The 13,020-nt window shown below is 38.8% G+C and overlaps 1 protein-coding gene across 2 annotated transcripts in view; it reads right to left on the bottom strand.

The window, feature by feature from the left end:
* The window catches only part of PRORP (protein only RNase P catalytic subunit), a 39,812-nt gene that overhangs the window by 19,041 nt on the left and 7,751 nt on the right, over positions 1 to 13,020 (bottom strand). For both annotated transcript variants that reach the window (XM_054634988.2, XM_077180443.1), the window contains exon 5: positions 4,686 to 4,793. In XM_054634988.2, coding sequence (XP_054490963.2) covers positions 4,686 to 4,793 — 108 coding nt within the window. The remainder of the gene's footprint in view (positions 1 to 4,685; positions 4,794 to 13,020) is intronic.

Here is a 13,020-nt window from a genome sequence, read left to right as displayed (position 1 = left end):
GTGCATTGTCAGCCTTGAGTAACTCAGTCTGGAACTATTTTACCAATCGTTAGATGTCTGAGTTTAATATGGAGATTAGAGAGGGTAAAGTTAGGGCAGAGCTGACCCCAATTGCCAAACTGTTTGCAGAAGGGAATAGTGAGTTAGCTTTGATCCAACACACATTTGAAATATAGATTCAGTTACTTCTAACACCAGATGGGCACAGCTAAAAACAAGGGGCTGGCTGCATACTTAATTTACAACATACCAAACTCATAGTAAATTAAAAATAGCAAAATACTCTTCAGACTGTTCCTGCAGATCATGTTCTCTCACCTCTCTTTCACCTCCCACCCTAGTCCTCCACAGCTCAGGGGTAGCTGAAGCAGAGCAAAATGTCTTCATTCCCCTTCTGCAACCCAAGAGCAGTCTCTAGAGCCTAGCTATCCTGCTTGTACTGAGATTCCCTTTCATTTCAAAGGAATACTTCTGCAGAAAGTTGTCATAAACAGGAAAACATCCATTTAAGTACTATGTAACAGTTTGTTTAGTAGGAGAAACGGACAGTTAGTGTGTGGAAATTCCCTCTCTTGACCTTTACAAGGTGAAAGGTGAGAGCACTACAGAGAGTACCAAAAGTGATTGTGTTGGGTAAGGATTTATGTAATTAGATACATCTGGAGGAAAGGATAACACGTCATGACACAGCCTGAATCCACTTTGCTTAGTTAAACTGCCAGGACAGCTCTGTTTACAAGCCACAGGTTTGCAGTACAGGGACTGACTCAGGCAAAACCCATTAGATACAGTCTTACAGCAGCAGACTGTAAGACTTTAGAGAGATTTTAGACTTAGGGAGATTTGGAATTTTTTTCTCTTGATAATATAGCAAAAATAATTTCCATTCTACAATATCTTTTAATAAGGAGTCAACTTTAATGTCTAATTTAAAATGCTACAGTAAGGAAGCAAAGGGTTGAAAGGAGGTGCTGTCTGGTGTTGCAGTTTTACAGTCACTATGTGTGCAGTGCCCTCAAATCAAATGGGCTCATCATTCCATAGCCCTCAAAAAGTCTTTCTTCCAATCTTCGTGCTGCCTCCTTCTTTTTTTTTTTTTTCTTTTCAGGAATTGAGTAATTTATGCAGCCACATCATAATTTCTACCAGGAAACAGACCAAGAATAAAACCCACCTGGACAAAAGGGCAATTGGGGATTATATTTACAAACCAAGAGTGTCATAAACAGAGAAACTGCCACAGTATGTTCCAATACATCTGTCAAGTCAATAATATTCATGATGATTTGCTAAGTGCTGGCTATGAGGACTGAAGTTGCCTGGGAAGTCACTTTCTAGAAAGTCAGAACACTTTGGGAATTAAATGAGTAAAAATTTTACCTTAAACTTTTGCTTTTTTTCTGTCTCCTCTTATCCCTCAAGGTACCTGTGCCTTGCCACTCCCCAAGATGCCTAAGACATGGAATTACTAATGTTAGGCTGTTTGAAACAGAGAGGAAAATTTCATCAATGTATTCTTATTCTAATCATATGACTAAGAGTTAGCTACAGTCTTGATCTTCAGCAGAACAGCTGCAGTTCTGGAAGCTAAGTCATGAAGTTAAACAGTACTTTTTGTTAAATTTAAATTAAGACCAGAATGCATTTAAATTACCATGTTTTTGTCACATAAATCTTAGGCCTTCTCTTGTGTTTAACAACACCCTTTAATTTGCCATTCTCTCTAAATCCCATAAGGGACAGGTTTCAAAGAAACTAATAATTTGCAAATAGTAACACTTAAGAGTGTGTTAGAAACATAGCAACAATCTCATTTTCTCTTTCAACCATGCTGAATACTAACTACATACCCTAACAGAAAAGTTTATAAAACAATATCCTGAGTGGGTCTAATAGATGCAGTAATCAACCCTTGAAAAGGACACAGACTGACCCACACTTGGAGACTCAAAATAATTTAGTTTTTTGACAAGTTAAATAATTTAGCTTCTGCCAGGCTGGACAGCTTTAACATAGGTCCTCAGAAACACTGCTCATTTACCACCTCTCTAGTCAAGAAGAAGTCACCGCATACCTCTCTTCAAAATGGGACTCTCATGCTACCCTAGCCAGCCAACTTGACCTTAGTAGCCTTCACTCTTGTTTTTTTCCATCCTTTGTGCTCTGCCTCCCACTTCTCTCACATTATTTCTCTTCTCCATCTTCTCAGTTCAGCACTGTTTCCCTGTGCAGACTGAGGAGCTTCACAAGGCAGGCTGTAAATGCCCCATCCATACCACTCCACATTTTCCATTTGGCTGTCACGGTGTGAGGACAGAAGCCTCCAGAAGAGGATGTTTTGTGGCAGAGCCAGCCCTCAAAAGACAGACTACAGCATTCAGGGAGGTCAGCATTCACAGATGGGATTCTGCCTGGCAGCAACACCATGACCAGAAAAGCAACACATCAACAGATTACTGTGGCCTTCCCCTCCCTCATCTGAAAAGAGTTTGGAGACAGAAGAAAGGATTGCTCTGCTTTGCGGGTTTCTTTCTGTTTTTAGCAGTCTTGGAAAAAAAGTCAGAAAACAAGAATGCATGCTTCTTGTCAGAAGGATCCAAAATAAGAACAAAAACATAGTCCTTTTTTGACATGTTACAACATAGAAGTTCAGAGTCGTGAAGAAATAAAACAGGATCTGCCAGCATCCAGAATGATCTCGCATTTAAACTATGTTTCCACTTGGAAAAAACTATAAACTCAAGAGTTAACACTGTAATTGTGTATAATGACATTTAGCATTAAAAAAAAATTAAAAGGATCTCAGTTAGTTGAGAAGATCAATGCAGGGAAAAGTCTTTAGTAGTCCATGTGTCTAGAAGATTATTTCTTTTGGGTAGTGAAGCAGCTATTTTGTTGTTTAGAGTGCAAATATACACTTCCCATGCCAAAACAGGAACTATTCAGCCAGTGAGTATCTACAGGTCTATGGCAGAAATAATGGGCTTCTCCAATCTCTCATGTAATGTCTCCATACTCCCAAAAAACAGGATCCAGAAAACAGGAGCAGAAAAAGACTGGCAGAAAGTCCAATGATTAACATTTTTTGTGCATGATAAAATGTCATAATCATTCACAGCAACTAACTCATAGGACAAGTAAATTTTAGCCAAGAGAACCCTCTTCTGGTTAAGCTGGGATGAGCCAAAGTTACTGTTCTGTTGTGTAGGAAGGAAAGTCAGGTCTTCCCAAAATCCTCCTTATCAATAAACAGCTGGGATTCAAGAGAAATTTGACCTGCACCTATACAGAACAACCTAAATGAAAGTTGATGCCTCCACAGAATCCTCCTGGAGCTCTTTGGCATCATGGATCCCAAAGTGCTTCCATTACAGCCCAAGCTAAGGAGAAACTCAAAGGCAATTTATGCTGCTCAGCATGCTAATACCTCCTAGTAAGACTTCTGATCAGAAATCAGGAGTAATTATCTGCCAAAATCAGGTTGGCTCTTTGCTCAATTGCCTCCAGTTTCCATTCAGAATCCTGTTTAGAGCTCCCACAGTGGGAAAGGCATGCACTGAGCAAGGACATTCTTTTTCCCTCCTCATCTTTGGCAGCATAGATCTGTCTTTCTACATTTAAAACATTGTGCCACTATGTTCTGCCTGGAATTCTCCTCAGATAATCAAAACTTCCTCCCTGATCCCACCCAAACAACTTGTGAACTTTTTTTGCTATTTTTGTAGTAAGTAAAGCACTCTCTTTGTGAGACAGTATCTCACAAAACTACACTGCAACTCTGAAACATCTTTCAGCAAGTTTATCTAACCTCCCCAGCTCACTTTTATCTCCATAGATGAGTATACATTACTTCCTAACAATAGCTTTAAAGTCATTCTTAGAACAAAAATGTATTTCTTGTAATGAATGAAAGTGAATTTCTTCTTTTATTATCAAGCTCATTTATACATTTATCTTAATTTTGAGAGCGAGAAAATTTAAATTCTGGCTTTGAAATATGTGTGAGCAGCTACTTTGCTACTCCTTATTTAGAGTAAATTTGATTGACAAAAAAACCTAAATAATCTTAAGCCAATTCTTAGTGAAGTGCTACAAGGGAGTATCAAGAAGTCTCAAACATAGGTTTCTCACTGACAAAGGAGCAGGATTTTTCTTCTACAAATCAAATGGAAAGAACTGAAACCAGTTTGAGCTACCCTTGTTAAACAGGACTCAAGTCTCAAAGCAATAGGAAATTAAATAATATTTAAATGTGTACAGGATGTGGTTTGAACTAAGCAAGGGGTTATTTTAATGACAACTTTTACCAGCATAACTATATACGACTAAATTTTCTACACAGCAGATTTACCCAGTTCTGCCAAATCCCTATTACTATGAAAACTTACACAATCACACAGAGTTTGTGTAATTATGTTATTATTGACATCTTAGCTGTAACTATAAACACTGAATATATGAGGAAATGTATGAAATTTTACAGCTAATACAGGCAAATATATAGAAGAACCATCTTCCCACTAATAATTTTTAATTTGTGAAACTTAGATAACTCTTTGAACTTCATTGTGAATGTGCGACAAAGTATTTGCTCATTTTCTCTAGAGGACAACTAATAATGAGGCACTCACTGTTTTACAATCAGTATACACAAAACACTTAATGAATATTTAACCAGCACTTACATTTTCACACTGCATCTTTCTGGATTTTATGTGGGAAACATTGAGTCCATCAATAACAATATCAAAAGGAAGTCGATTTTCAACAAAAGTTTGAAAGGCCTCCAATTCCTGAAATAAATAAATAAATAAACACAAGGGAATAATATGTTGAGTTTAATAGAAAGAAATTCCATTCAATTTTTATTTAAAAAGGAAACAAAGTCCAAATGTCTTACTTTTCCTTTGTTGGCTACACTTCACATCATTAACAACCACACCAAAAAAACCCACCACATCTTTTAAGCCGTAAGTCTTACATTGGATACATCCAATAAAACCATTACAACCAAAACCCAAAACTTTACAGTTATCCAAATTTTCAAAATTACAATCTGAGCTGTGCACTTCCATAAAGTTACATGCTATAGTCACTGTCCCACAGCAGCTGCTGAACAAAGCAGCTTTACAGTCCAGTAGACAGCTTCACCACTACCAGCTCTTAACATATCCAAATGAAAAATAATGATCATACTTAGGTTCTCTGAAAGAATGATGAAATCTCTGAATGCCAGTCAATACTTAAATAAACATCCATTTAGAAAGATAGTACTCATCTGTGAGAAACACGTGGCTTTAAGGCTAAAACCATGAACTTTCTTACTAAGTCAGAAATGTAATGCACTGATTGAGCAAAACATCCAGTTTTTCCCTCATATGGAAATCACAACCGCTTTAGGTTTGAGAGTCCATAAGAGAAGAACAGACTACAGAGCTACAATAAAATCTTCAGGAATTTCTCCCTTGATTTTTGGGGGAAAGATTTAGTAGTTTTTTTGCAGACACTTGCATAAGATTTGTACTTTTTGCTTCTGACTGTTTTTAATAAGACCAAGAACTCTGCATTATCCTGATAGGCAGTGACCTAGTTGCATAAATTACCTTTCTAGTAACAAGTAAGATTTATTTTTCCCTGACAGAGCTTCCACAATCCAGGCTATAAATTAACTTTCACAGGAACTCAAAACAATTAATATTTCATGCCTTCTGCAAAGGGTTCAAGAAATACTCTTCTAATCTTGCCTTCTTCTATGTAGCAATATGGCAACATACATCTAAATAAAAGCCACTGCCTCAGCACTCAAAAACATACAGAGCATATACAATTCTTCCTTGGAGAAAGAAATGAAAGAAAGAATTCATTTTTCCAGAAAGTACAATGCTGTCAGGCAGTAACAAATGATCACTTCAAATTTAGTTGGGATGCTTATGACAAATTATACTAGGAAAAGGGCTACTTTTTGTACTAAGATTTTGTACTAAGAGTACAAACCAAGCAAGATAAGATGGCTCACTCAGCTGTTAAAATTTCAGGAATAATTTCCAGGTGAACAGAGGTGTACCAGTCAAAAGCACAGTGGTAAGAACACGGACAACACAGGACTCAGTCTAGCACCCTGGGAATCAATCACCTGTTATGTGATCTTTCATTTCTCCATGGCTTAAATAAATGTTACTACTGAGAAAGTATAAAACACTGGACAAGGAAATTATCATCTAAAAGAAAAAATAAGTTGTTGGCACTTGTGAAATATTTTCCCCACTCCTCTGCCCTAATCTCAATGTATTTTCCATAGATGAATAAAAATTCTCATTGCCATCTGACAGGGACACCAAGACATAGAAGGAAGTCACTAGTAAAGGCAGTAGAAACAAGTAGAAACATGGATTCCTGACTTCTGGGCTTACACCACCCATGGACCTCCACGGTTCAAAATCTGGTGAGCCATCACTGCAATACCGGATGGCTGGCTGAAATGTTGGAGATGAAAAGAAGCAAAAGATATGTAGCCCAAAGGAAATTAAGATAGAAAAGCTCTGAGACAAAGATGAGTGAAAATAGAAAAAAAAAAGTGGAAGCAGGTGAAACCTGTGGTAAACATTCCAACACAGCGTTATTTTCTCAGTGCTAACAATTGGCAATATTATTTCAAGTAAATAGTTACAGTCAGGACATTTTTAAGAAGCAAACTGTACAAGTAATCTTGTTTTTATGGACTCAGTTCAATACAAAAGAAGCACTTTGCAGAGGATTTTTCAAGTGGTATTTTATTTCAAGTGACAATGGTTATAGAGCAGTTCCTGAAAAGGTGTTTTTCCCTGATGGGCAGAGCAGACTGTTTTGTTCAGGGAATACTACAGCATGAGCTGGGGAAGCAGCACAGGGGTTCAGTAGGTCTGCACTCTCCTCTGCCCACTCTTGGCTTGGATCCCTCTCATCTTCCAGAAGAGCAGATGGTACAGGGCTGCCAAAAGGGTCCTCCTAAGAAGCACCAGGATAGGCTCAGCACTCCCCAGAAAGCCATTTCCTGGCTCTCTGGGGTTTACTCCTGGAGCTGGGGAGATGCTGCAGCTTTTTCATTGTCATTCCTTTGGCCACTGCATGTTTCTGCACCATCTCCTCCTGTCCAGGTCTCCCAACATTCTGAACAGATGCCTGCCAGCCAGCATGCCCTGCCAGCCTCCCAGATCAGCTCAATGCTTTGCTTCTCTAGGCACAAACTGTGCAAAAGAGGGAGGGAAGGTTTGCTGGTGGCAAGAAGACTTAATCAGGCAGGGAAATGAGGAGTTAATAGCAAAGTGCAGAAGACAAATGGCCAACTTTAATTCATGTCACCAACTACAGAAGACTCCAATAAAAAGCCTCAGACAGACTAAAAATCCCAAGGGTCAGTTTATTTTCTCCTCACCACCCATATTTCCGCAGCAACACATGAGAGTGTGTTCTTTCTTTTTCCAGAAAAAAAAATACATAAAGAATGACAGAGAAGGTCTCCTCCCCTGAGAGACAGTTTTTGAGCTGCCATATTTCTCATTCTCTCTGGACACAGGGAAGGAAAAGGGCAAAGCCTGGAAATAAGCAGCAGGCTACCTCATCCAGACATAACACCCAAAGCCTTACATGGCAGGAGTGTACTGGGTCTGGCTGAGCTGGAGTTAATGCTCCCCACAGCATTAAGGCTGTGTCTCCAACATTACCCCTCATCAGGAGGCTGGTGGTGGGCAAAATCTGGGGAGGGGACATCCCCAAGACAGCTGACTCAACCTGACCAAAGGGATATCCCATCCATGAGACACCCCCTCAGAAAAACATCCAGGAGAAAGAAGGGGGCGAGGGGATGGTGTTTATTATTATGACCTTTGTTTTCTGGAGCAACTGCTATGCCTACTGATGCTCTACTTCCCAGGAGTGGCTGGACATCACCTGGCAACAGGAAGTAGAGAATAAATATTTTATTTTTCTTCACTTCTGCATGCAGCCTTTGCTCTTGCTTTAATAAACTGTCTCTATCCTGACTCACAAGTGTTTTTCCATCTCATTTCATACCCCTACACCTTGACATGTTGAGAGGAGTGATAGAGCAGCTTGGTGGGCACCTGGTGTCCAAACAAGACCAACCCATTACAAAGAGAGAAAGTAGACAATTCAAAGAATGCTGATCTTTTAAGGACTGGAACTTGTCTGGATTTTATGCAGCTCTTACTTCAGCCACAGTAGTAAACAGATGATTCATCCACAGTTCCCTAAAGATATCTCCCCAATTAGCTAACTGTTGGAAGAAATTAAAGGCTTTCTTTCTGAGCAATAAATGAAGTAGAGCACAGCTGCAGTTAGGGTACAACTAATCAAGTGAACTCAGACACAATGGCTATCAATGCAGTACAATGATGACATGCAGGTGACAGAATCCTAGGACATGCTGAGTTGGAAGGGACTCACAGGGATCACTGAGTCCAACTCTCTTAGCCTTGCACAGGACCATCCCCAAGAGTCAGGTTGGCTTAGGCAAAAATAAGCAAGCTATTCACAAAGGCTTACCCTTCCAAATGGAGACTGCAATGTGTGATCTACACACACCCCACAGGTGGTGTATGCCACAGGAGCGTTTATTGGAAACATCCTGCCCAACAGGACAAGGGGCACTTCTGATGAATTCCTTCAATAAGCCAACAAGTAACAAACCACATCTCTCTCTCTCTCCCTCCCTCCCTCCCTCCCCGGCCCCTCCAGGTAAGAGCACCAAAATAAACACAGCAAACCTTATTCTGATTTCTAACTTGTTCTGACTGGGTTCATCTCACAAAGTTTTTAAGGAAAAGTTCATTTTCCTTATGGACTCAAAAACATGACTCAAACTGAAGGAACTAAGCTAAAACCACATTTTGTATTGCTTATTGACATGACCCTCCATAAGGCTCAGGTTCTGCAGAGGAGCATTACAACACACCAGGGCTGTTACCTCACAGCAGGGCTTCCCCCCCCAACACAGCACAGTGGCTCCAGTGATATCCTGTTTCACACCATGAACAAAAGAAAAGGGAATTTTAAAAAACCCACCTGATTTCATTCATTGTCTTACTGGGAAAACAGGGGAATGCCAACTATGTAACCTTTAAAAATGATTCACTGCACCTTTTATTAAAAAATCTTTTCTTCACAAATGGATACACAATTGACTAAATCAACTAAAAGAAAAAGCCAGCTATAACAAAATCCATGATGGAATTTATATTGATGTAAAGAATTTAAGAATTTTTAAATAATTTATTGTTTAATCACTGGGGTGTGGGTGGCTCAAGTCCATTCATATCTTGGCAAAAGCACAAAGAGTTGCATTTTTTTTGCATTCCACACCAGCTGGGTGGCTCATGCACTATTTCACCACCATCTTATACTGGTATGTACCGGTGCTGCCCCAGAAAGGGGTGTTTCCACCTTCTCCCTGTCCTCAGCCATTCATTCCTGGCTTTGTTAGCTCACCTACCTATGCACACATCTTATGGAGAAAGACCCAAGTGGATGAACTCAGCCCATACAACAGTTCTTAGTCTCCACCAGTCCCTCTGCTAAGGTTACAACACAGAGGACTGTCCTGGCATGAAAATGCAGCCAGGAAATGGAATGAGATTGGTAGCAGGTGAGACTACTGGGATCATCTTTTCCCACATGTAGCCCTGACTATGCTAACTGGCTAAATGATGAAACAACATTTTATGAAATGTAACTCTCAGCCTGGAATATTACAGCAAAGCAAGAGAGGTTGGTTGTAAAAAACCAGAATTATAGGAATTATTGTTTGAAAAAGCAAGCCAGAAAAATGACTAGTTTTGCTACCTTAATTAATTCAGTTTTTTTTTAAAAAGTGTAGCTCCAGACTTCAAAAGTCTGGTTTACACAGTGAGAAGTATTTGAAAAAGCAGCAGTAATAAATATGAAAATAGTACTTTTTGGTAAGGCAACACTATTTCAGCTTCTGTAAACACATTTATAGAATTATAGAAAAGAAATATATGTTTTTCTTCCCATACCAGTGTACATACAAGAGCTTCAAGACCACAACAAAAATGAGGGAAAGAATTCATTATTAGTATTTACAGATACTATGTTAAACATGGTAACAGAAATAAATGTTTCAAAACAAAGAAAATATAGCTAAACAAGCAGTAAGAACAATGAGCAGTAATCCACATGAGTATTTTGAAATAATTTTAATGTCTATAACAGTTTTAAGTGTATGATAAGTTTAAAATCACAGAAAAATTGAATCTCTTGAATATTTTTCTTCTCAAGTCTAAATAAGAAATATGTTGGCAACTAGAAATAAAAATCATGCCATTAGCTAAATTCTCAAACCAAAAAGGTCTACTACCCAAAGTAGTAAATGCCAAAAGCCAAAGTAATCTAACATACAAAGGAGATACATGAGCAAATTCACAGAGGACTTACAAATACAAGAAAGGCTATTATGTTCCTGCCAATGTAGAGTTCAAAAAAAAGAATTAAAAAACCCACACTAAAACATATTCAAATCACTGCAGAAAAGGCCATTTGTCACTTCCTCTGAACAATAAAATTTTTGTTCACTTCAGGAATGATGGAGAGACACTAGTTAAATTTAAAAAAGTAAAACTACAATGTTCAACATGTATTTTTTCCAGAGGAAGTCACAATACTTTAAGTTTTGTACAGCAGAAAAAGCAGTGCTTCCTCTCTTGTTTAATGATAACATCCTCAAGTGCAAGGAAACAGCAAATTATGATTAACAGAATATTATACTGCACTTAATTATACTGTAACTACCCCTATTATCAAACAGGATGTATTTTAGAGAAGTGAAAACATTCCATTTTTAACAGTTTCATAAAATGCAATGCTATGGGGATTGCTTTGTTTTCAGCAATGTTTCTTGGCATCAGAAGAAAAACACAGGAATGAATATTAAGTGTGAGAAATAAAATTCAGCTGTCCAAATGAAATCCAGCCAGTTCTTTTTTTAAATGCACCTTGCTGGAGCACTCTTAAATCTATTTGTTGCTATGCCTGATGGGTTTGAATATTTCCCCTACAGTTTCAAAGCTTGGAAATCCCCTTGAAACCCTACAGTACGGTATCTCTGTGTACTCTGGATTGGACACAATTTGTTTGGTCTCTGAGTTTACAAATAATCCTCGAGTCAGGAACTGCTGTGGCTGCAGCCTTGGGAGGCACTGTCAGGAACAGGAAGGTGCTTGCAGGCACTCACTGTGATGTGCATGTGCACAATGCTGCCTGTTCACAGCCTCTGCCCACAGTGGGCACTGCTGGCAGGACTCAGCTAACATCCATGGGAATAGAGGTAGAGGAGGGAAATGGCACACTTATCCCGGGTTGACAGAACAGGACTGACACACACCCAAAGCGCCCTTTGGGTCACTTAGGCCTTTGGGGTAAATCATGGAGTTGGAAGGAGAACCAGAGCTCTACAGAACAAATCAAAGTATCAATCTAAAAGGTAAGAGTTAGAGCCTAATGTTCAAGGTTCCTTCCAAATAGCACCGCCTCATTCAGCTGCAAAAGAACACTGAGATGAATGGGCTACTTCCTCTTTGTTGTCCCCTATGTGCTAGAAGAATATGTAAAATCCCTGCTTAGCCCAGATCTAGTGTGGGAATTCACATGAGCACAAACCCATCCCTTCCAGCCTTCTTGACAGCACATACACATCTCCCATGAACTTCCTTCCCACTGCACAACAACCCTTTCAGGCTTATCAGAGGTAAGTAGGAGCCACAAAGGGAATGAAATTACAGCATTTGCGTAAATACCCAGGAGCAGCTGCAACATGAAAGTCATCACAGCAAAAGTTGATTCTGCCTCTCAGCACACCAATTATATCCTCTCAGGCTCAATGGCACAGCTCCCAATTAAATGCAGCCAGGGTAAACAAGCATCTGACAGAAAATACCACACAGAAATTTGGTACGAAAGGTGACAGTCTTATTGTAGCTGTCTCTTTTCTATGGCAGCCTGCAAGGTTACAGCTCACTGTATTAGATCATCATATGATATCCTAATAAACCTTCCAGAAGCTATCCATAAGGATCTGAATTGATGTCTATTTTAATGTGTAACATTTCCTTATCACAGATAATCAGTTTTATAGTTCATGCAAGCCATCTTTTCAACATATTTGTAAATAGTGTTCACTACCATTCTGATGTACAAATCTATGTTGTTTGATTTTTTTCCTAAAACTAATTACAAAAAGACTTATTTGTTTTTAATCTCTGCACAACAAATTACTTTTGGGGGATCCTCAACAAACCAATCTTTGCTCCTCGTTTTCTACTCTGATCACATTTATTCTTAAGCGACAGAAATAAAATAAAGCAACGATGCTGTTGCAAAAGTAAGACAAATAATTATTCCTCAGTGAAGAAAAAAAAACAGATTCCAAAAGTGTTTATATATTCAATTTGAAACACTGTTGGAAAAAAATATTTAAAGCTCAAAGCAACTCAAACTGTTTCCCTGATTAATCATTTCATTGCAGGAAATATAGATCCACTAAAAAAAACTAGTTAGAAGAAAAGAAGGAATACAAAGCTAAAGTTTCCTATTTGAATTACAGCCACTACAAAAAAAGTGATTGACTGGAAAATGAAATCCCCCCCACCCTCTCAGATGTATTTATTCACATCCTTATTTAAGCATCATCACCCCGTTCCTCTCTGGAAGCCCGTGACTGCAGAAGAAGTCCCACAGTCTGACATACCTAAAATGGGCAGCATATTTTCATCACCACATGACTGCTTTCCTAGCACAAAGGCAACTAAAAAGTCCTAATTTTATTTCTGGAAACATCATTATAGATCATGACACTGTTTTGCCACTACCCCCACATCCATGTCCAAAATTCACTGAGGAAGCAGACTTTAAGCTGTACAAACAGTAAACACCAAGTTCATCTCCACTCAGGGACTACCTGCTGATACAGAACTGGAATGAGATCAACTTGAAACTAACAAGTAGGTGGCC

The sequence above is a fragment of the Agelaius phoeniceus genome, chromosome 6, assembly GCF_051311805.1.
Source record: "Agelaius phoeniceus isolate bAgePho1 chromosome 6, bAgePho1.hap1, whole genome shotgun sequence".
Taxonomy (NCBI): Eukaryota; Metazoa; Chordata; class Aves; order Passeriformes; family Icteridae; genus Agelaius; species Agelaius phoeniceus.
Note: the sequence above shows the minus strand (reverse complement) of the source record. Positions and strands in the feature narration are given on the sequence as shown.